This window comes from Hirundo rustica, chromosome 3 (genome assembly GCF_015227805.2).
Source record: "Hirundo rustica isolate bHirRus1 chromosome 3, bHirRus1.pri.v3, whole genome shotgun sequence".
Taxonomy (NCBI): domain Eukaryota; kingdom Metazoa; phylum Chordata; class Aves; order Passeriformes; family Hirundinidae; genus Hirundo; species Hirundo rustica.
This window is the reverse complement of record NC_053452.1, coordinates 23,469,666-23,493,924: the sequence shown is the minus strand read 5'-3', so window position 1 is coordinate 23,493,924 and position 24,259 is coordinate 23,469,666. Positions and strand designations below refer to the sequence as shown.

The 24,259-nt window shown below is 41.5% G+C and overlaps 1 protein-coding gene across 1 annotated transcript; it reads right to left on the bottom strand.

The window, feature by feature from the left end:
* Window positions 1–214: 214 nt before the first annotated feature.
* INTS7 (integrator complex subunit 7) lies at window positions 215–24,142 on the bottom strand. Its single transcript, XM_040058355.2, has 20 exons — window positions 24,025–24,142; window positions 23,747–23,876; window positions 22,757–22,903; window positions 20,119–20,256; window positions 19,601–19,647; window positions 18,899–19,098; window positions 17,728–17,850; window positions 15,067–15,184; window positions 13,966–14,100; window positions 13,313–13,410; window positions 12,424–12,663; window positions 11,588–11,725; window positions 10,657–10,863; window positions 6,974–7,168; window positions 6,090–6,193; window positions 5,637–5,705; window positions 4,413–4,545; window positions 3,116–3,214; window positions 2,119–2,304; window positions 215–1,227 (listed from the first exon to the last, which is right to left on the bottom strand). The coding sequence occupies exons 1-20, from the start codon at window positions 24,113–24,115 to the stop codon at window positions 940–942; spliced, it is 2,886 nt and encodes a 961-aa protein (XP_039914289.1). The 5' UTR covers window positions 24,116–24,142; the 3' UTR covers window positions 215–939.
* Between the last annotated feature and the right edge of the window lie 117 nt (window positions 24,143–24,259).

Genomic DNA, 24,259 nt, shown 5'->3' with positions numbered 1-24,259 from the left:
TTCAAGTATTCTTGTAAAATTAACAATTAGACTTCTCAAATTGGTCAAAGAATACATAAGATTACAAAGTTTTGGTATAAAGGTTTAAAAGGACTCCTTTTAAAAAACAAAGCGGTTAACTTGCAAGTTGTCATTCATTTTAACTTCCCTCTTAAAAGATTAAATTAAAAAAAAAAACAACAACAAAATGAAAGGCTTCAGTAACACAGACGCATGAAAGTTTAAAAACAACATGGTAATATATTCCATATCATCTGAGAGACAGTGATTATTCCCATCTGTAAAACTCTGCTACTTGCAAGACTCCCCTGACAGCAGCCCCACGAGCAGTCTCCTCCCTCTGCAGTGACTGGGTATCACAAGTGAACTACAGTTCTTTTTTTCCTTTCAGCTGCGTGCATTAAGTAGTGCAGATGAATTGCAGTAACATACACATACCAGTCAAATACTGGAACTTGCCATTAAAATGTCAGAAAAAGAATCTCTGGAAATTCCTGCCAATTCCTTCACATTAAAAGATACACACTTGGTATTACCCTCGTTTCTGTATAACCAGCCGAAGTGAAGTGTTTCCCAATGTCCCAGAATCCTGACATTAGAACCTATGTCTGCTTCAAAAAACATGGAAAGTACCAGTCAACGAGCTCGTAGTGTCCCCTGCTACTGCAGTTTGTGGAGCCTGCTGGAACAGGTTTGTAAACACAAGTCAGAGATCAGGCAGAAGTCCTTATAGTAAGAGCACAACTTCAGATTTGAACAGCTGCCTCTGCTGAATCAAGTTCACATTTACCCCAGATAATTTCAAAAGCAACAAACTGGCATCTGAGACTTTCTCAGGAGAAGGTTATAATAAAAAAAATCTTCAAAAAAATAATAAAAAAAGAAGTGTCCAAGCAAAACTGCAATACCAAGTGAGCAGGATGGAGTCACTCCTGGCAATCAGAAGCGTGAGTAGGCGGTTCTCTGCTGCTGCTGCTGGGATGGAGGCTGCCCCTGCTGCTGCTGGAGACGAACCTGCTGAGAGTACGGATCCTCGAGAGACTTAACAAAAATAGTTGTTTTAGGCCCAGTTTTCCAGACAATGCCATTTGAATCTATCACAGAGGACTCCACTGTGATGTTGTGGGTGCCAAGGATCACAAAGTTTAACAGGAACTGAGTGCTGAAGTAGTCGTTGTGCGGTTCCACCCTCTGCTCCATTTCGTTGGTCATGTTGTCAATAGGAATCTGAGAACACAGATGGAAGGTTAAAGCACCGTTTTACATAAACCTGCCAAAAATAACTTTTCAGCTCTCCATTTGAAGGAGAGAGGAGAAAAAAGGAAAAATCTGTCCTCAATTCTGCTAAACCAATACATGTGCATACTTGAGACAGCTTGACAAGCCAACAAGTCATCTTCTACCTGAGGTTCTACTTTTCCACAAAGTAACGTGAGTCGAGCATCACGCACTTCCTTGTCATATTCTTTCACCAGCCATTGACTTTCTCCCATTCCTCCTCAAAAAAAACCCCAAACAAACAAAAACTCGACCCCCAAAACCCACCAAAACGGGCCTTTCACTAAGCATCACATGTTAGCAGAATCTAAACCTCAGGCATGCAATCTTTGATAAAAGTGTTGACTTAAAATTAATGTGTGTCTCCTCAGATGCTATTTGATTTGGACAGTCTGTCTGCACAATTTCCACAAACAAAATAAAAGAACCTTAAAATGACTATAAAAATATTCTAGAAACTATGGGGTAGAGAATAATCTATTCCTGGTTTATTTTTTTTTCCCAGTGGAATTTTGTATGATCTATAACTAGGCCCATAACTAGGCTGAGTTCTCATCTCAGGCAGATTCCTACTGACTCGTTCTGAACATCACAAAGCCTCTTTGTCTGGAAGAAGAGCTGTTAAAAAAAAGTATTGACATATTGCAGACTTAAAAATCCCAGATCCCCTCCACATTTGGCTCCGGCCAGTGCTTTAAATGTCAACTGGCAGGAGTGAAGGGATTACAGAGCCACCCATTCATCTCATCCTGGAAATTCTGCTACCCTGAGTCAAACAAAAGAACAGCAAAACACAGCAAAAAAAGCTTAAGACTCCTCCTGACTCTACTCTATTCACACCTTATAGTCTTGTCCAGATTTGCTCTGCAGCACTGAGGAGACATTCAGACAGACGGACTGGATTTTACGGAAAAGGCCTGGCTTGGATCCGTGCTGAACCACTCCTTCCACCTTGAGGGCCAACTGCTGGTTGTTCTGTACTGCTATAGGCTCTGCTGGGTTCCTTGGAGATGGGGATAGAGCGAGCTGGAACACAAGTAAACAGATCAAAATGTGATTATTAGCCTCCAGAAAAGCAAACCGAATTCAAGGATGAGAAAGGACACCTTCTAATAGAAAAATTTCCAAGGAGAGGTTGGGTAGGAAAGCCAGCAAATTATTTTTACAGACATTATCAGAGACTCATTACTATATTAATTAATAAACACCATCAGCAATACCAGATATTATCTTTGTATCAGTTTCATTTACTTCAATTATTCAAAAGATGTGGAAAAAATTTTCCACAGAATAGCCACAAGTATATGAAGCCAAACAAAGAAGCAAAATGCAAGAGTAAATATTAAAAAATTTAAGGCTTTCAGTTTTCCCAGAGAAAACAGAGCACCTGAGTAAAACAAGAAAACCCACAACCATAGTCATATATAGTCATTCTCAGTCACTGAGCTGATATACACGACAATTTTCTTCCACGGTAACAAACACTGTTTTTTAAAGGAAAAGGACAAAAAACCCCCAATGCAAATCTATGAAAACTGCCCTCCCAGGACCAGAATTATTTAGCTTTGCAGATTTAGAATCAACAAAAATTCCAGCTACATTTTATCTTTAAGGCTTTGCAATCAAAGAAGTGAATCCCACTTGCTTAAGTGACAGTCTAGTGGCTCAGAACAACCATACATACACGTTATTCAAGTTATTCCTAGCAGATTAACCTAAATGCTATTTGAGTTATGTATCTTCACTAAAAATGCTGAAGCTCTGTGCCTTCAGTAGGGCTTTTCTTGTGAAAGGCTCTGTAAAGAGAAATTTGAGGTCGTATTTGAGCAGTACATACCTTAATACTTGTAGACTGCAGCTTTTGGAAAAAGTACCTTTGAAATGAAAGGGGCACCTTCAACAAGGCAATGACAGCGTTGCACAGGCAAGCTGTATGCTGCAAGAAACAAGAGCCAAAACAACTGAGAAAAAATATCATTCATGACACAGAAAAAAGACATGCACTTGAGGTACTGAAACAGCAGGAATTTCCATTTCAAGTCCGAAAATATATTAACACAGTCATAGAATTACGGCCACTAAGATGACAGTGACTACATTCAGCCTCTCTGTTTATGTTCTGCCCTTTATTGAAGGAGGTATTCCGCTCTGGAAAAAACAAAGAGGCCAAGCAAAAGAAAAATACAAATCTTTCCAGTCCTGGTGTTAAGAGTCGGCAGAGCAGGATCCGCTTGAAACACTCATACACAAAAAGTCTAAAAAAGCAACTCCCCTCCAAGCAAAAAGACTGGCATCTATCACAACTTAATGCAATAATTAAGTTTTGAGCCCCTTGTGTACCCTTTCTTTCCCTGCTGCACCATGCCTCTGGCTCAGACGAACACAAGCAGCGCCACTGAAGTCACCAAGCTGGTTTGGTGTGGAGCCAGCCACAACTAAGTTTACAGGGTTTACCTTTGCTGTGGTTTACATGATTTACTCTTTTATTATGTTTGGAATTGGTAGGGACTGTTGGGTTTAGAAACAGGGCAAACAGATGCCAGCCATGACAAACGAACGACCTTGTTCCCACTTTGTTCAGCTTCACGATGTCCGCGAGCAGTAAGAGACAAACGCAGCAGCCCTATAAAGGAGGGCGTTATCAGCTCACTGCCTGCACCCAGCACACTCCACACTGTGCTCTCTGACGACCTGCACTGATAAGAGAAATGCCACACTCACGAAGCACCGCCCTCACCACCACCAGCTCAGGGACCAAAGCTCGGCTGCCGTGTGGGAGCGCGAGAATTCCTCCCCAGCAAGGACGTGAGCTAAGAGAACGTGCTCCAGCGTTTGAGTGTGAGGGCTCTGACAGAGACCTGACGCTACCTGTACTTTCCTTATCAGCATCTGCTGCGCTCTTAGGATGGGAGCTTCCAAAAGATTATTTTTAATCAGACCACTAAGGTTACAGATGTCTTAGCAAAATGGTTCTTGAAGTATTTTTAAAGAAGGGTGTCTCTGCAGAGAACATTCGTGTCAGTAATGTTAAGTAACTGAGAATGCTTCTCGGTTTTTTGCCAGCCACAGATATATGGAGTTCTGGGGTTTCGGCCCCTTTCTCTACACAATATACATTTTAAATTGTTACTTGCCAAGTAAGACACAGGAGCATACTTCCTGTTGAGGGATTCCACTTCCTCTAGTACATGATTAAATACAGACATCATCCTTCTTTCATATTCGCTTTCAACATGAGCTGTTCCATTTGAGCTACATTCCTGGAAACTGAAAAAAAAAGAGAAACTTTTCATGATGTCTAACTCACCTTCCTCATCACAACCTGGAAGGCACGCTACCAAACGGACGTGACAAGACATTACACCACCAAATCCATTACGAAATGCCTTTCAAACTGTTAACTCTGGTTTTTAAATTATTTTTCCATGATAACACTTGCCCTTTATATTTAAATCTTTCATAACTACCACTCATTTACCACGTCTTGTCCCCACTCTCACAGCTGAAGCAAGTGACAGGTCTAACAGACTCAGCATACTCACTTCCCCCTACTTTTACTTAACCCTGCAGAATTTGTAACAGTCTCACAACACAAAGGAAGAATGCCAGCCAGAATTAAAACTAAATCTCAAAGTTTATAATCTCCTCCTTTGAACAGAATTCCATCTCGTAGACACCCAGCTTGATACAAATTTGACTAATACACCTTCTAAGCAATACTTAATTCCTACTGAGTACTACTTAGTCACCTAGGATGTTCACTTTTATTAGCAGCTATAAAATGACTGAGAGATTTTATCCACAGTATTTTCCATTGAATCTCAGCCTGGGAGTTTTAAACAGTGATTGAATTCATCAGTACTTGAACGCTGTTTTCTAGTGGATTTAAGTTCACTGTTAGAAAAAGAGCCAGAAGTGATGGCTTTACATTAAAAATCTGAACTAATTTAGTGCATGTATCTTCACAGCTTTGGAAATAGGAGAGTTTGGAAGGAATACAACTTCCTTCTGTTGTGAAATACAAGGTGCACTTACAAGTGCACGCAACAGGTATGGGATCTAACATACAACAACACAAATTAAAGTGGCTAAAGGGGAGATTAGAAGTTCAAATCTATATTTAAGGTAAGTCCATTATAGTGCTCTCAAGAGCAAAATCAGTATGAAATGCAGAACCCAAAAGAGAGTCCCCAGTCTGCCAGGTATAGTGTGGAAGTAAAAGCTCCTTAAGCCTGCCCAGAATATAATTAGAAAGGTCTACTGAGAAACTTTCTGAGCATTCCTTGAATTCCTAAGTTTAAAGCTCCAAGGATTTATTAATAAGCAGAAAGGAGCATGCAGTTAACTATCAAACCTACCTTGCAGACTCTGGATCCAAAATCAGAGCTTCTATTGCATGTGAAATCAACAGGCAGCTCTGCTGTTGTCTGACATTAATACTAAGGAGTTAAAAGACTTTCAAAGTTGGCACCTAAAGCAAGAAATGCAGTGTATTTAGTGGCACTTTTCCTTACTTCTGTGAAGCAATCCTACAGTCATTAATCATTTAGCGAACAAAGAGCAAGAACTGTGAAAATATCAAGTTATATGCTGCTCCAGTTTTCGTGTCATAACTTGTTTATCAAGTAATTCCAAACAACAATACGGTAATGTTTATTTTCAAATAGGCTTTAAGCAATTGGCAGCTAATTTTTATGTTATTAACTTTCAAAATGACTTTGTGGCAGTCTTCACAGGAAAGAGGATTCTTATGCTTCGTGCTGTCCACATGAGAAGGAAAGTAGACAAACTCTGGAATTTTTAAAGGATACAGTTCAACATTCCTTAGAGTTGCTGAATCTGCATCAAAAGATGACTGATACAGATCTCCATAGCGTGTGGCCAGGTTTCGGAATTCCTCCATGGAGTGTTTCATCTGCAGAGACAAATGTTACTAGGCAAAAACACAAACCAAGGCAAAACAAACAAAATCCCACTCATCCAGAAAACCACTACACTGTAATATACAACACTGAAGGCATAAGGTGGCATATTGGAGAAAAATTTATAAAATTCTTGCTTCCTCACTCAGATAAAGATTATCAAAGTGACAGACTGTTATCCATGCATGAAATAGGTATTTTTCCTGCACCAACAAAATCTCCTTGAGTTAAAAACAAAGCAAAAGAAAAAAAATCCATCAACAACCTCCTCCATCCCCTACTGGTAAATCAAAGTGCTCCCTCTTTCAATGACCACCCACTGGTTCCTTCTTGCAGATCGCATGGATTTAGGAGCAAGTCTCCTTGGTGTTCCTACAGTACCAAGGCAGTTGCCAACTCTCAGCAAAAAGAGTTGCAGAATCATCCTCAGGAATATATTCTTCCTTAGTGTGCTCAGAGTGTCTGAGGTGTTTCAAAGCAAGGTGTGAGAAGCCTAGCTGCAAGTTTGAGCGTACCACGGGACTTGCTACGTGCATATCCCTGGGAGCTGTGTGCACGACTGGAGGAGAAAACACACGCGCACACTCAGCTTCAAAACACGGCCTGCTACAGGCAGGTGTTCTCAGAGCCACAGGTGAAAACCGAAGTCCACGATCCAAAAAACCCACTTCACAACTACTTCTCATTTCTTTTGTCAAATATGCTTGCTGAGAAGCTTCCTTCCTGCCAGAGTCACAAACATAACCGCACAAGAGTGGAACGGGAGCACATGCCTGGTTGGAGATGCGTCCACACCTCTGGAGCTCGTTTCCTGATGTCATGGCAATCGTTGTGGCAATAGCTGGGGGTGGACTTGTTTTTAGGCTGTTGCAGGTACAAATAAGTTGAGAAAAAGCTTGCAGAAGGTCAATCCTGAGTTTCACAAAACCACACTGAAAGCTCAGAGGATTAAGTGGCGTACTAGCAGCCTGAAACACAGAAATAGGAACGTCGGCAAACTAGGTCAAAAGCAAAATTGATAAAATTACACCGCAGTGCCACTGAACAGTCTCATCAGAAAACCGAATCCTTAAGTCCAATTCTAAAAGCTGTTTTTTTTAAAAGCTGCGTTTGACAGGTTTGCCCAATTTCAATCATACTATATATATATGTGACATAGAAGTTACATAATTACTAAGTCATATTCCAAGCATGTCACCCTTGTAACAAATATGACTTAAGCTGTTAAAATACTTTTAGGGCACCTATTTTCTCTTTTTCCAAGGTCAAGCCAGTAGGCTTCAAATGACATTAGGTCAGAGAGCCTTTACCATAAGGAAAAGTACACTGACTTGAATGCAAGGACTGAAAAAGTGATTCTCTGCATCAGCCAGAAGAGGAAGAATTGGCTGAAGTTACCCACAGCAAGGGGGAAAGGGTGATTTTTTTGGAGCTGTGAAATGGATGGGAACATTATGAAGGCACTGAACCTTGCATTTGATGAAGACAAGAGACACGGTCTAGTGGTAAATCACAGTGGTAAGAACAGTAAATAACAGAATTCCAGGAGGGTAGACAAGCTGCTATTGTTCAGAAAATACACTTCTATGAAGCTTTGCTCCCTAAGAGCTTATCTGACTTGTAGAAACATCTGCGACAGCTCAGGACACCTGGGAGGGAGTAAACTGTAGTACTCAAGGTTTGATACTAATTAAGCAAAAAATCCACTACTTATTTTTCTTAAGCTGTTGGATTTTGAGAAGAACAAGCCCTCTCCAGAAACAAAGCACTGGGACTTTCTCTTAGACTCATGCCTATCTTCCCCAGTGCTTCTTATTCCTCACCAGGTCACTTCTCAAAGCTAGAAGTTATAATCCACCCCAAAACCTTACTAAGAACCATTTCTTTGCTGGCAGAAAACCAGCTTACTGGTTTCTCACAAAGCATCAGATCATCTGAGAACTGGCCCACTATTGACTGAAGTGAGGAAACATCAGCCCACTGCAACCACTCTAAACTACTGAACTAGATTTCAGCTGAAAAAATAAGACATTTTCCTATTTAAACCATTAAGTCCCTCTTATCTATCACTTTGCTTTTCCTTCTCCAAGTGCACAAAAAAAAAAAAAAAATCCCTTTTGAACTGGAATTGTTCAGCTTATTTTGCAAGGATGGTTTCAGAAAACCCTCTGTGGAAGAGAGTTACACCGCACTGTAACTGCTCTACAGAGACTACATGCTTTTAAAGAGTAAAGCATTCGCATCAGAAAATCCAGACATTTTTAGTAGCACAAATTGGACTTGACTCCTGTAATGGAAATATAAGCTTGTCTCATTAATACTGCGATTTACCTTATCTGCCATGAACAATAAATGAGTTACAATTCTTTTTGAAAGAGACAGAAATATTTCTTTGGCTCATCCAAGTTCTTCAGACACCACCACTTGCTATCAACGTATTTGGAATTGGCGCTACTTAACCAGTGGCTGTACAAGTGCTTTGTTCGAGTTTTGGGTCTTCTTTAGATCACCAGCAGTGGAAAATAAACCCAATGCTTCCAGTGAGACACATGATCTGTGCCAGAAAGAGCAGGACCCGTTCAAAACCTTTCCTAACTCCACAACCAAGCACGCAGCAAGACAGACGGGGACTGTGGTCAGTATGCTACCTGACAATTCCCTGTTCTCTCACAGGGACTCTCACCTCTTATCCATAAAGCAGAGGGACTTCTTTCCCTCAAGTGCTCTAACTCCCACGAAAGAACACTCTGCAGTGCAAGACAGTTTTATGTATATCAAGGAGGAGTTGAGAAACTCTCCGACAAGGCGCTGTCTGGATATTTCACCGTTGCTAAACTGGGCTGGCCGAAGATCTGCAGGAGATTTACTGACACTGTGATTTCCAGCTGGAGTGGAGCAGCTACACGAGGCTCATCACATGCACCGCTGCTCTGTGGTACCAGCAGTGCTGAGTCATGCTCTGCACTGAAACAGCAGCAACAGGAAAGCTCAAGTCAGAGGGAAGAGAGCAGAAGCCTTCGGCAGCAAGGCTGTCACGTGTGTTTTATGGCACTTTGCTCCCCTTGGAGAGGCTGAGTTCTAGAGACGAGCAGTGAGTGGCTCCTTTTACAGCTGATACACCCAAGCATGGCTGGGAAACCGTCCAGAGTGATGCAACAAGTCAGCAACAACCAGCAGTAAAACCCAACTTCTTCCCCTCTAACCTACAAAAGCTGCACTTACTCCTCTGGAAAACAACCACCAATAAGGAGGGCACCGCAGCCAGAAAAGCACGATGTGCAACAGGAACTGAAGTCAGCAGAGGAGATGGATGAAGACAGGAATCCTTCAACAGAAAAAGCACCCCAAACTCTGAGGAAGGGGTAATTAAATTACTGGATCACAGTATGACCCATTTAATCAAGTTATTTTCCTGCCTGTATTAAATATTAACATCTAATTAGATGAGGTCCTCCTCTCAATGTCTTCTTGATGTTAGAGAAATCTCAAAGTGTTGAATTAAAAGCCTTATTCACTCAGCCAGCAATTAAAGACAAGCACTTCAGGAATGATGGGTCTTTCAGAGGACAAAAGTAGAGGTTTATGTCATTTCAGCTTATTCAGGGACATTTTATTAATAAATAGTAATATCTGAACTTTATTAAGCGCTAATGTCTGAACTGTCATGACCCTAACTGTCCAGCAACTAAAATAACAAAGCAGCTTCATTGAAAAGCATACAGAAAACTGTATGTAAAGATTTCTTCACGGAAATTAAAATATGAAAGGAAGTATTGTAAGAAGCTAGATCATCTTTGCTTAAGAAGCAACTTTGTAGTAGGAACTGAAGGTGCCTAATCACAAATGCTTTTTTGTTTACATTCACAGACATCACACAGCTTCTTGGTATTTTTACCGCTTCAGAGAAGCAGAAAGTATTTGCATAAAAGCAGGTACCAGTTGGATTTTATGAAACTGAGTTGTTTTCCCTCTTCTTACTAGCTTGCTGTAAGGATTCCATGAGATCACATTGTCAAATAGAATGCAACATGAACTCAGAGGGAGGGAGACAACTGAATCCTTCTCTACCTTTCAAGAAGACAGTGGCCAATTTAGGTCGATTCCCAGGCTTGACTATTACAATAGCTTTTATTCACCCAAAGCAAGGAGTGGAAAGTTATAAGTACTGTAACCTTAATCAAACAAGATCTGTCACATTTCATATGATCTGATCAAGGCAGGAAAGGAGGGGTGGAGGGAAAAGAAAAAGCAAAGAGAAATCTATCTGATCGCGCTTGGCTGAGTTACAGGATCTCTCCTCTCGAGATGCAGTGTGTTACAACTGAGCTGCCTGCAGAGGAGAACCAAGCGGAGTCCGGCAGACGCCAGGCGTATTTGAGAACTTTTCAGAGAGTTAAGAACCCAAAGAGCCACGCCGCAGCACCCAGACGCATCCCCACTCGAGGCGTGTGCTGACCGTCAGCGAGGCGATTCCCTTGTGGTAGGATTTCAAGGCTTCGGCAATGCAGGAGAGCGCGGAGCTGTAGCTGTCCTCCTGCAGCCCTGCCAGGCACTGCTCTGCGTGCGAGAACTCCTTCAGGCTGTTCAGCCAGAAGTAGAAGTGCTCCGAAGCCACTTGAGTCAGCAGGCTCTGGTACAGTTCTCTGGCCATGTCGTGGTTGCCCTGTAATGACAAGGAAGTTTCTGAAAGGGGCCGTGAGAGAAAGCTGAGGATTTCTACAAAATTTACACAAATAAGAAAACAGGAACGTCTCCAGAACTACTCCCAGCTTATAAACAGAAATAGTGAAATTTTTTCCAGCGATTTGATTGTGGCAATCCTAATAAAAAAATAAAAGCACAAGTGCTTACTTTATAGATAGAGCAGCCTTTAAAAACATATAGTATTTATTTACACAAGATAATTCAATAAGATGAGGAAAAACCCTGGAAATTTACCTCAGCATCTCGTACTAAGGTTTCTGTGTAATTCTAACCCCAACTGTGAATTAACTGAAGGGAAAAGGGGAACAGTGTATTTTTCTTCCTCTCTTCACGTTGAAGAAAGAGAACCATACATCACATTCTGAAGAGCAGTCAGACAATACAGAGTAGGTATGTGCTCAAGAAAGTGCCAGGACATCACTCACTTCCTTCTCAAATACTTCAAAAGGACAAGTGAAAAAAACCATTTTGATGGGATGAGTGCCCCAAATGATATATACCTGAATGTGCATTCCAGGGAATCAGGAGAGAATCAGGAGAGAAACTGATTTTTATTTTTCTCCCCCCATTCACTTCCTCCTCCCAAGTCCTATAATTTTCCTTATTCCCTAATCCAATTCAAAGAAATCCCTGGCATTCCTTCAATCACAGCAAACCATTTTTCTCCAGGTATTTTCACTTACCATCCTGGAAGCCTGCCTGGCTATCCTGTAGGCTGTCCACCCATTGGAGGCATTCTCAAGCTGCTGTTTGATAACAGTTTTGACTTCTGTGGACAAAGCTTTCTGACTGGAAACAAATATCACTGTGGCAAGAGAAACCTAGTAGAAAGTGCAGGAGTGAGGAAGAAAGTTTTATTTCAGTAACTAAAGAAAAGAAGAAAGAAAATCCATTTCTGTTTTATTTTGGGCTGAAAACTACATAGAAGACTACATTTATATATATTTTAACTGCAAAACCTCTCAGTCATGTATCTTTTAAACAATAATAATTTAAAATAATTAATCCAAGTATTTCTGGTAGATGAAAGTATCTTTCATTTAAAGAATCTCTACTCTGCCTTTTAGCTGAAATATTTCAAATGCTCCAAATAAATTAACAGAAAGCTTGTAATTTCTTTTTTAGAATTCAAATTCTTTTCCAAGTAGATGTGATAAAAGCATTTTTCTCTCTTACAGTATATTAAGTCATTTGCCTCACAGCACTCTAGATAAATGGAGCTAGCTGCCATTTGGCCTTTAACCACTGCTTTAGAGATACCCCAATAATTCCAATAGCCAGGTTTGCCTAAGCAGTGCCATCTGCTGGAAAATCTAATGGAATACACTGCACAGTACGGCTCCATTTAGGAGGTATTTCTACACTGAACATATGGAGTCAGAAGTTTAAACAAAATTGAAAATAGTGGCTACAGACTGGCACATCAACCTGGACACATAACAAATGTCTTAGCTGCCTTTTAAAATATAATCCACCCACAACTGTTTATACAGACTTTATCCATCAAGGGAGGTCTTACCAAGAGTTCCTGCTTTTTATCGGTGGCAGATTGTCCAATTAATTTATAGAGGTCCATTAGGTCTCCTAGCATCCCATCTGCCAGGACAGGCAGCTGCATGGCAATGGCTGCTAGGCAGTGGCACATGAGGATCCTGGCATTGTCCTGGGCACTGTGCAGCTGTGCCAGCAGGGATTCCACCACGGACTGGCTCAGGTGAGGGCGGCACTTCACCAGCTTCACCATGCAAGTCAGCGTGATCTGCAACTCACACAATCCACAGCTGCCATCAACACAATGTCTTCAAAACCAGAAAAGCCAGGCACGCTTACTTAGCTGCAAGCAGGACTGCAGAAATGCAGATCTGGTATTTTCAGAACCATGCACTCTACAAAATATGAGATTTTTCTAAGAGCCCAAGCCTTTGTCCCCGAGCTACCAGCACAAAAACATTAGTAGTCTCTCACACCACCAGCCTTTAAGGTAAATAACTAGAAAAATTACTGATGGCTTCTGAAGTGGGAAAATAAGAATAACAATTTATTAAAATGTTGTGATAATGTACGTTGCATTTCCGTCTCCAAAAAGCAAGTTCTCTCCAAGATTCTTTTTGTCCTCCAGAGACACCTCCATCCAATGTTCGTGTTTTATTACAGCTGTTCCTCTGAGAGGAATGCTTCCTGCCACCTGCAACAATCCTCTTATCCTAGAGCTGAGAGGACTTGTACCGTATCTATGCTCAGTTTTTCTACTGCTCTGAACTCTGATTATGGGCAAACCAGAAAAATCTCCTTTTCCCTCCAGCCTGTTATGCTTCCACCAGAAAGGGTCTGGTGCACACCAGCCTCTCTGTTGCACAAGCTGTTATTATAACTTACAGCTGTGAAGGGGAAGACAACAGTAATGTCACCTTTAAGGTTGCCTGAGCTCCTGGGCTGTCATCTTGACTGCAGAGAACAAGAAGAGCTTCTAAGCCAAAAACCGCATCTTGCTCCAAAGGCAGGAGATCTACAAAAAGAAAAAGAGTTTGTCTGTTCTCTCTTCTATTCTCTGACCATAGCTGGTGTAATGCTTGCACTGCTGTTGCAGTCAGGACAATTAAGAATCTTCCTAACACTTCTGCTTTGCCTTACTTTGACGAGAAACAATTCTGCCATTCCATGTCTCAGGTAACTATTCAGCAGCCACACTGACACTTGCAAAGCAAGCATAAATCTTGGGACTAAAACTTCTAAATGCCCTGTTATGAATTTGCAACAGGCTTTGTGCAAAGGGCTTTCAAAGGCTGACCAACAACTCACCAGTCTTACAGCAAAGGTGAAACAAGCATTCGTTCAGCACGAGTTCTACTATGGGCAGAAGTTTTCTCAGAATGAGACAAATATGGAACCTTCCCAACCCTTCATAAAACCATGCAGAGTATTCCCTGGTAGATTACAGTCCCCATTCTCCCTTCCCAGCATGAGGGATCAGACAGATTTACAGCTAGGTTCACAGACAGGACGAGTTAATGCGTGTTAAGTGCATAAGCCTGACTGTAAACAGAGCCTTGCTTCCCCTTACCTTTTTCCTGGCAAGAGGCTGATATGTTGGTCAGAATCCTCACTCCATGAGCTGCAATGCCACGGTTATTATGGTAGCAGCACTCCTGTGCTAGTTTTACCAGATCAAATGACCTTGCAGTTGCAGCTGCTGCTCCTAAACAGAAGCAAGGCAAATGGAACATGAAACTGCACAGCCCATAAATACACCACAGAACTGTAAGTACATTTCTGCAAAATAATTGCACTGATTTAGGGTTTTTTCTTATGTGTAAACAATAGGATGAGAATATTTTTCTCTCTTCAGAGACTCTCTCATTCCTGAACACTACACAAATTACACACATGAGAAAGAACATCTGGACCTAAAGGTTGATGTTTCAGGACTCAGAGAACTATTGCCTTGAGAAATATTACGTCTGATTAAAAAAAGCTGGCGAGTCTATTAATTATTAAGCCATGCCAGAATGTCTGAAGAGGATGTACTATTTATTTTTTTTTCAATTTCTGCAGCCCATGTATTTGAGCTCATAACACTCATTAGGGCAGTCTGGCTTTCAAAGAAGAAAAAAAGGAAAGAGTATGATCATAATTTTGACTATGATCATAATTTTGAGAACAAGATACCTTGAATCACTTTTAAATGTCTACTCCTTTTCTACAAATTCTCCAGAATATTGTCACAAAGCAGAACGGTTCACCTGGTACTGCTGTAGGTCAAGCCCACAAGGGTGGAAGAGGAACATGCCAGCCCACTCTTACACCATGAAGCCTCCCTGCAACTCAAAAACTATGCAAATCCACGGTTTCAAAGCACCTTAAGCAGAATGAAGGTCAGCCATCTGAGAGCCAATGTATTTCTTCACAAAATGAAGAAAACTTGAAGACCCAAAGGCAAAAGCCCTTTTCATATACCACAGTACCCACAAAACAAAACCAAACCATCGTTAGTCATGACTATACAGTGTCCCATTTTAAATTTACATATGATGAACAGTCTGATTCTCAGTGTTCTGAAGTTCAAAAATAGTTTTAGAAAATGCTACAAAGTGTTTAGATGAAACTGATCATCAGCAGATAACCATGCTATTAAAATGCCAAAGGTCTAATGCAGTTTTCTTACCTGGAGCACTGCTGAAATACTGTTTAATGGCAATGGTCCCTGATAATGTGGAAAGAACAGATAACATGCCCATTTTCAAGCTGTCATAAGGAGTGTTAAGAGCAGATTCACAGAGTGCCTAAAAATCAGAGGAAAAAAATACAGAGGTCAGAAGTCCCATGAGCTACCTGTATGAAAAATTTAGTTGCAGTTCTCTGAGAAGTTTTAAGAATCAAGATTTTCCCACAGAAAATAGTGTACTAAAAACAAAAGTCCTCAAGCAGCTGGTTTAGAGGACTGAGGATGTGGCTTGCAGAAAAGTGACAGTAGGTCCTATATGCTAGGAAACATCAGTTATAAGTCATTCATTAACTAAAAATCAGTGGCAAAAATATCATCTGGTCTCATTGATCCAATCCTATAAAAGAATTTAAGACAGTTCCAGGCATATTGATTATTTTGCATTGTAACAATCTGCAAGGTTTAATACAGAAATACACCTCTGAAGAGCAAGGTTTCAAGTGTCATTTCCTTTAGCAGTATTGGTGTCCAACAGGAGTTTAAGGTTCTTGATAAATAAATTAAGGTGTATTTTATGTTTTAACTCATCTGTAGGAGAACTCCCGTCCTACTTTAGTGCCTTTTTCCAGATCTTACCACAGGCCTTATCGCATTTAGGTTTGAATAACTCTTAAAATGCACATTGTTCTCAAGTCTTTCCTTATGCCAACATTGCCCACAATTTAGTCATTCACTGATTTTGGATTAGTCACTTACTGATTTTTTTTTAGTCAACAGGAGGGATGGTAATATGAGACATAAATAGAAAATATACGTATATTCTGCTTTAGAGTGGGCCAAAACTGAACGACAAAGAGCCAGTAACAGAATCAGGAAAAACAACACAATTAGTTCCACAGAACATAAAAAAACCCCACGGTGTTCTTATCAGGTATATGTATTGTGCAAGGGTTAAATTCCAAATATAGCTGTGATTTGTACCAGTTAGTATTTTGCTAATCCACTGAATGGAATGGCATCGACAGACAGAGCAGGATGTAATGACTGGGGTAGATAATGAGTCTTGATGTCTCCCAAGACAATGATGTTCTACTGCAGTGCTATCAGAGCAGCTCTCAGGGCGTTTCTGAAACAGTAACTGTGAAGATTGCCAGGAGCACAGAGGAACCAGCAGGATGGACTGACAGCTCTAGGCACAACAGCTCCTGAAGCTGATGTCAGTGAAGCCTCCACAGTGCAAAGACCAAACTTCCCAAGTGACCTACACAGCACAGACTTAAAATGCTGAAGAGACTAACCAATGTCTGTTGGTAAAAAGGTACAAGAGGCAGGCCTTGCCATGGGAAAAGGAGGGTCCCTTCCACTCCCTGGTGTATAAACATAACTACGGAGAACAACTTCCCAACTCAAAATGCCAACTTTTTATTCCAGAAGTCAGAAAAACTCTTATTATTCCTGTATGCCATTCAGCTAGCAGTAGCAAGCTTCAGACAATTAGTTTTGTTTTAACCTAGTCACTGGCTTAGTTCTGACATCAGTGTCAGGAACCTTTTCCCTATGCATTTCAACCATCAGGACACCCACTTTACTTCAAAACCCTACATGGCAATGAAAGCCATCTTATCCATGTCTCTCACCTGTACTGAGATAACTACTAATGAAATATAATGGGATAGAGCAGCATTTTCTCCGCAAAAAATCCTTAATTCCATAAAACTCCTAAAAGGAAATAAATTTCTGGAGTTAACCCGTTATGAGGAATAAAGCAGTTCACTAAAGCAAAAAGCTCTGCACACTCCAAACCATCTTCTCCGAGAACTGGGGACAGAGCAGAACATGCTTTACTTTTCACATGATTGTCAACAAAAACTTATTTTTTCCTCCCAGCTGCCTTATGCTCTAACAGCACAGAACTAAAGTAGCTTCCAAGAGTAACAAAAGCAAAGAAAAAATGACCCAAGAAAAAGCAGAGTTGTAACCCTGTGCCATTAAGTTCTTGAAATATTTACTTTCCCAGTAATGTAAACCGAAGTTATTTTCCATAGTCATTTCTACCAGAAAAAGGGAAAGGAGAAAAAAATTCACATGCAACTGGTACTGAAAGAAGGCAGCAGTAACATCTACAGTAGAACACTAGTTTCCCCAAACAGCACAGCTGCACCATAAACACCTTCTCACTTATACAAAGGAGTCACAAGGCTTCTATTGAAAAAACCCCATTAATTCTAAGAAAAGAAATCAAAATTCCATTTGTCCCTTCAAGTACACCTGGCTGCGTGACATGTTCTGACAAATCCCAGAGGCTCTGTTCTGCACCAGAGCATTGGTGTGTACTCAGTGTGGCAACATCAGTGCAAACATTCAGCTCTTATGTCAGATGGAAAAGCTGCTTCCTGGCTGTACAAAGGCCTCCTACATGGCACATGCCTTCCCTCAGTGACAGTGCTTCAACTTTAATCCTTGAGTGTCAACCTATGCAGCTGAAGACATTCTATGAACTGCCCATTAATACTTGGCTAGTCTGCTTGGCAGAGTAACCTAACTTAGGGGTATGGAGATGCATGTTACTCCTTTTTTACCTCCCAAATCGTTTCTCTGCCAAGAATTCTACAACTCCTTGGGAAGTTTCATAATAAACTTTAGCGTAAAAAACATCCAGACCTGAATATTTTCTCTGCTCCATGTATGTGGTGTCTTGTTGGCCAACAGTTTCAAATCCTGGATTGCAAGCCTCTTCACGGCCTTCCTGGGGTCATTTTTCAAGTACTGCAACAAAAGTTGAATCTGCAATAAAATAAATTCATTGTTTAAGAGTGATGCTACTAGAGGGAAGTATTTTCAAAAGCACTCAGGAAGAAATGTTGAGCACACTGAGCCAAAACTAACTTGACAAAGTATGAACATGCCAGCCATGGTTTTAGTCTCCATCCCCACCATGGCTACATCAGTTTCATGCAGAATTGGCAGTTGTGCTGCAGAAATACAGCCTAAATCTCCATGTTTACTGCCATTAAAAAAATAAAAGCAGCACATTAAGTGTTCTAATGTTGTTTGAGTAGACTTAGATTCAGTACCATCAGAAGCATCATCTGAAATACAGAAGTGAGCCACAGCAGAGAGTTTCAGACAGATCAATGCTATTATCCAACAGTCACAGACATCAGCCTTGCAGGGCTGAAAGAAAGCAAACAGATTTTCGTGACTCCTCTACGAGGATTCGCTGGATGAGTCTCAACTGCCACTGTGTTCAGACCTGCTCCATAAATCACATCCACCAAGCTCATTATCAGAGCCTAAAAAGCACTGTAGTTTTCCATCACTGCTTTCCCATTACTTGGTTTATAGTCCTGAATTTAAGGAACCAATTAAAATTCCTCAAAGTTCTCTAAGAAATACACTTTAAATGCACCCTATGCTACTGAAATATTCATGTGCTTGCTGAAAGAAAGGCAAAGGGCACACCTACAACCCAAGACAATATAGAGAAGTGCAAAGTGAAGCCTGCCTTCCACAGGCAAGTTGAAGTCTTCAGAAAAAGGGTGTTTATTTTCCTGCATGCTGATCTACCCTTGTTGATCTGAATCCCTGATTTAGAGAAAGACATGTTACGAACTGTAAAAAAGGTACAGTGTGTTTGATCCAGTCACTTGGAAATGGAACCAGAAAAGGCAAAAAATATGAAAGCAACAGCAGAGTGTTCTTCCTCAACAGCACACAGAAGCACCCAACCCAGCACAGCCATCACCATGCATTTTGATCAGCAGGCAGAATCTGAGTGCTTTTAAAATGTACTTTGTACTTCGAGAGGAAGGCCTGCCTTAGGAACAGTTACCTGCTTGGGAATGTCAACCAGAGAAGAAGCAGCAAGCAGAGTAAAGGTGTGCAGGGTGACGATGACCATCTTGGTGGAGGGGTAGGATGTCACCAGCTGCTGCAGCAGCTGCCGGGAGCTGGAGGCCAAGCTGGCATCGTGGTGCATGTGCTGCAGAATGGGGATCAGCTTCAGCTTCAAGTCCACAGGTGTGGCCAAACCTGCAATAAGGAGAGAAACACAGCCAGAGTCAGTCCTTGGGCTGGCTTTTTGTGGCAGTTCTGAGGCACAGAGTGTGTCTGGATTGCTACCACTGCTGAAAGGAGACTGTGCAAACACCTGCAGTGCCCTCAAATGACTCATGTTCTAGCTAGGTGTGAAATGATAGCGCTATCAAGCACTTTCATGGTTGCTTGAGAAAGCTGCTCCATGCTTCACTGCAGGTAACACATAAATTAACTCCTCTGAAGCAACCCATGAGAGTCTATGCGAGTTTATTCATCACACTATAGATGGGCTTTTATTCTGTACCCAACAGGTGCTTCAAAATCTTAAATTTTAGGAGGATTTAAGATAACCAGACAGATTATTGGTCAGCTAATTTAATAACTGGAATATTCTAGGGGCAACAGCATTCTGCTATCTAATATGTAAATACAAATGATAAAGAACTTTCAGAGAAATTAAAGCTTTCCCTCTTTATCATTCAACATACACATGTACCTTGAATCATCTCGCTGATTTTATTACATATTCCAACAGCAAAATCTCTGTGGGGAAAAGAAAGTACCAGGTGAAATGAAAAATAAAAAGTTAAGTAATTAAAAAAAAAAAAAAAAATCGACCGAACTACAAAACACCATGTTTTAACAATTAAAAGTTACACAAGAGAGTGACTGCCAAACCCCAGGTCTTTTCAGAAACCCTGCACACAGGCATGGCCCAATGAGAAAATGAAAGCTTTCAAAAACTGACAAGCAGCACTTCACTTTGAGAACTAGAATAGCAGCTTTAATCATGAATTATTTTACAGAAATTATATTAGCAATCTCATATTTGAGCTTTCTATTTTAGAAAAAAAATATCTGCTGAACCCGTACGCAGATTTCCTTACATCACTATTGCACATAATTGTTTTGCTATAAAGGACAGCACAACAGAAAATAATGTTTGTGAATGGAAGTATTAATGGAGTTTCCATTCTCTGCAATAAGAAAAAGTGGGAAAAAAATAGTTCTTACTTAGATTGTGCAGAAAAGTTGGCAGCAGCAAATATAGCAGCTTCAACTTCCACATTATCATGGGAATCCAAACTCTGGCGAATACTGTGATGTGCATTCTTCCTTTCTGGAATGATAGATGCCATGCTGCCCAACATCCTACAGAAATAAATCACAGCAAAATCAGGAAGATGAGTGATCCTGACGAAATGATGCAACCAAATAAAAAAGTAAAAAGACTGGTTAAAAGGCTACATTTATATAAATATGTGCTCTTTCATGACTATTAGAGAAATAAACAAATGCTAAAAGAAAGCATGTAATTAAATGTAACAGACTTTGTTGTGTGGGTTGTGTCAGTGGTTTGATAAAAACTTAATTACATTTTGATACTTTTTAGCTTGATAGCTTTTAGCTTGAAACTAGCACAGTGAGAAACTTACCAAAACTCTCTTAAAATTCAGAGTGCACTACGGCATGATTTATTCCCAACATCTTTCACTGATAAGATAAGGTAATTAGTGAAAAAAGTGCAACACTCTTTGTGTAACTGCTAAAAAAGCAGCATATCAACGAATACTTTGCAAAAAATATTTCAAAGATACCTTTCAGGCATATTTAGCATAATCCAATTAAAAGAAGAATGCAGGATTTATGCTGATGGTAATTTTAGCAGGAGTTCTGTGGAAATATTTATGCAGTCCCCTAGCAATAAAATTCCACAGACAAGGTTTTAAGCAGCTCTTTCTTCCAACATGTTCTTTGTTATTGACAAGGACGACCAAAAAAAAGTCAACAGAAGATTTTAAACTGAAACTGCTGAACCAAAAGCTATTTTAACATTTTATTTTATGTATCCTGTGAATTTATTAATAATTTAAATATTTTTGCAAACTGAGAGGATTTCTGGAAATGGTAGCAGCCTGTGAAGATAAGCCTCAACGCCAGTCAACAACTGCAATATTATATTAGAACACTGAACAGGAACTACAAAAACCCATGCAGACATATTGTATTTACAGATTTCTGAGACACCAGGGCATGAACGCATCATCTCAAATGAAATAGCGAAAGAAAAAAGAAATGGACATATCACCTAATCAGTCAAAGCCCTGTTAATGCCTCCCATCTCCCAGCACTGAAATCAGTAACAGCTCTAGAGGGACGTACAAAAAGAATAAAAAGCGAGAAAGACAAGTGCTTTCTTCACATTTGAATTCACGTGCACAGGGGCTGTAAGATGCAGTTAAGAGGATCATGTTGGATAGCATTAGAGACACAGACACCAAACCAGCAGGACAATGACATGAAAGATTAATTTTGTTTTCCCACTCGATTCCCAGAAGCTCAAAGCAATCAGTAATATAACAGCATTTCCTTAGAAGTTATTGATCAGAGATCAACTAGCAGTTCAAACTAGGACAAGGCTGAATAAAAAATAGTGCAAGCATAACAGGGTTCATGTAAGTATTGGTTACAAGTTAACAAAAACTATTTTGACACACAAGGAAGCACTTTCACTTGGTCTAAATGTATCCTAGGCAAGATGTGATATATTGCACAGAGCTACTGCCTGGGTTATGCATACAACAGATTCAGCTTTCTTCTCTGGTGTATACAAAATTTTAACACTGCAAATTCTGCTTTGCCTGGGACCGTCCACAAAATTCTCACCATCGTAAGTTGTTAATAACCTTGTTCTCGTTATCACCAATCCTTATCATTCACACCTCTTAAAGACAGATGTCCTTGCTTTTAACTCTATGAGCAATGTATAAAAAGCCTCCTTTATTTCACTCATAGAATCACAGAATGGCCTGGGTTGGAAGGGACCTCAAAGACCATCTAGTTCCAAACCCCTTGTCATGGGCAGGGACCTTCCACAGGACCAGGTTGCTCAAAGTCCCATCCAACCTGGCCTTGAAGACTTTTACAGATGAGGCATCCATAACTTATCTGGGCAACCTGTTCCAGTGCTTCAGCACACTCATAACAAAGACTTTTTTTCCCAGTATCTTATCTAAACCTATTCTCTTTCAGTTTGAGCTGTTCCCCCTTGTCCTGTCAGTGCAGGCTCTTGTAAAAAGTCCCTCTACATCGTTCCTGTAGGTTCCTTTCATGTATTAGAAGGCCACAGTTCGGTCACCCCGTATCCGTCTCTTCTCCAGGCTGAATAATCCCAATTCTCTCAGCATTTTCCCACAGGAGTGCTGCTCCATCCCTATAACAATCTCTGGACTCCCTCCAACAGGTCCGTGTCCTTCCTGTGCTGAAAGCCCCAGAGATGGACACAGCCCTGCAGGAGAGGTCTCACCTGAGGGGAGCAGAGGGGCAGAACCCCCTTCCTTGGCCTGCTGCCCAGACTCCTTTGGTGTAGCCCAGGACACGTTTGGCTTTCTGAGCTGCCAGTGCACACGGCTGGGTCATGTCCAGCTTTTCATCCACCAGCACCCCCAAGGTCTTCTGGGCAGGGCTGCTCTTGATCTGTTCATCCCCCAGCCTGAATTGATACCAGGGTTTGCCCTGGCCCAGATGCAACACCTTGGCACTTGGTCCTGTTATTCCAGATGAGCACACTGATAGTTACCTACAGGTTTGAAGTAAATCAGAATCATTGATCAGATTTGAAGCAAATCAGGATCATTCATGCCATACGTACCGAAGTGTAATAGCCCGAGCAACTGGATCGTTGCTGTGGATTACTGAGAAAACTCTCTTGACAAATTCATCCACATTCAGGATCTTCTCTAAGTGCTTCTCGCTCTGCTGAGTAACTTTCAGCACACACAGCCTCAGGAAGTTGTTCCTGTTAGAAAATACACACATTTATTTGTCAGGCTACTTTGTAACAAAAATTCAAGCACTTTAAATACGAAATTATTTAACGACAACTTTTGGGAGCAAATTAAAACAAGGAAATGTCTATGCTTTAGAAACATTTGATATGGTAAAAAAGAGACTATTAATATACTATCGCTTTATTTTCTAGTTCAGGTATCATCAAACTAAAGCCCAGTGCCAGGGAAATTAACCTGTTGACATCAGTGAGGAGGGGGTGTAAGCAAATGCCTGTTTCGTGCGCACACAGCAATCCAAATCTGCTGGAAAAACAGATCCAAGACCAAGACAGAGAAGCCTAATTACCACTGTCAAGGGCTTAGCAAATTTATTTTCCTTCCTGAAGACAAGGGTGAAGATTCCACAACACCAATGTACACTTTTGTAAGTCTTACAAAGCAGCTTTGATTCCATTATATACACCAAACAGACAGCAGGCACTCGGAAAAGCTATACTTCCAGCTTTGTTGGAGATTAAATTTGCACATGAGACCATTCATCCATTTATGAGTTACGATTTGAACGTGCTTATGGAGCAAAACTCACGCCAGTGAACTTAAACCAGTCAGGGAGAGAATTCTCAAATCAGGACAGATGAGAAGGAAGTGCATCGTTATCACTCACAGCCGCTTAAGCCCACTAAAGAAGTGGAGAACGAGTTTCAATCAAGCACGACCGCAACAGGCTGAGTACCACAGCGGTGTTGTCAGGCAGGCACCACCTCCCAGACTCCAAAGCTGCGACACGCCAAGGCACAGCGCGCTCCCAGGGACCACACTCGAATGGCCAGGGCCAGGCCGACGGTACTCACCCAACCCTGAAAACATCGGCTAGCTTTAGGAACGCCGAGTTGATGAGAATGGGGAACGGGTATTTCTGGAAGAGCCTCGGAAAACGAACGACGGCTTCGCACTGCTCGCCGAGCTTGCCAGACCTGAGGCCTAAAGGAGACAGCAGGAATTACCGCGGGTACCTCCGGCCCCGGGTCCTTCGTCCGCCCCGCGCCGTGGATAAAGCGGTACCGAGCCAAGCCCCCACCCCGGCCCCTCTGCCCGGGCCGGCGACAGCGCCGAGCCCGCGCGGGCTCGCCTTTGTCCAGCTCCATGAGGGCGGAGTTGGCGTCCAGCTCCTGCTCTCCATAGCCCGCGTCGGCCAGGAAGGACTTGGCGCCGGCCGCCATTGCTGCCGCTCGCCGCAGGCTCCGCGCACGCGCGGCCACGCCCCTGACCCCGCCTGCCTCGGGGCGGCCGCGGGAACCGGCGGCGGGCGCCGTCTGGAGGCCCCGCCCTCCGCCCCCCGCCCAATCAGGGGAGGCGGGCGAGGC

Coding starts and splice junctions, on each gene's coding strand:
- INTS7 (XM_040058355.2), bottom strand. CDS start 24,115: ATGGCGGCCGGCGCCAAGTCCTTCCTGGCCGACGCGGGCTATGGAGAG. Junction 13,411..13,965: donor AGCCTCTTGCCAGGAAAAAG/GTAAGGGGAAGC, acceptor TTCTTTTTGTAG/ATCTCCTGCCTTTGGAGCAA. Junction 2,305..3,115: donor TGCAGTCTACAAGTATTAAG/GTATGTACTGCT, acceptor CTTGTGTTCCAG/CTCGCTCTATCCCCATCTCC.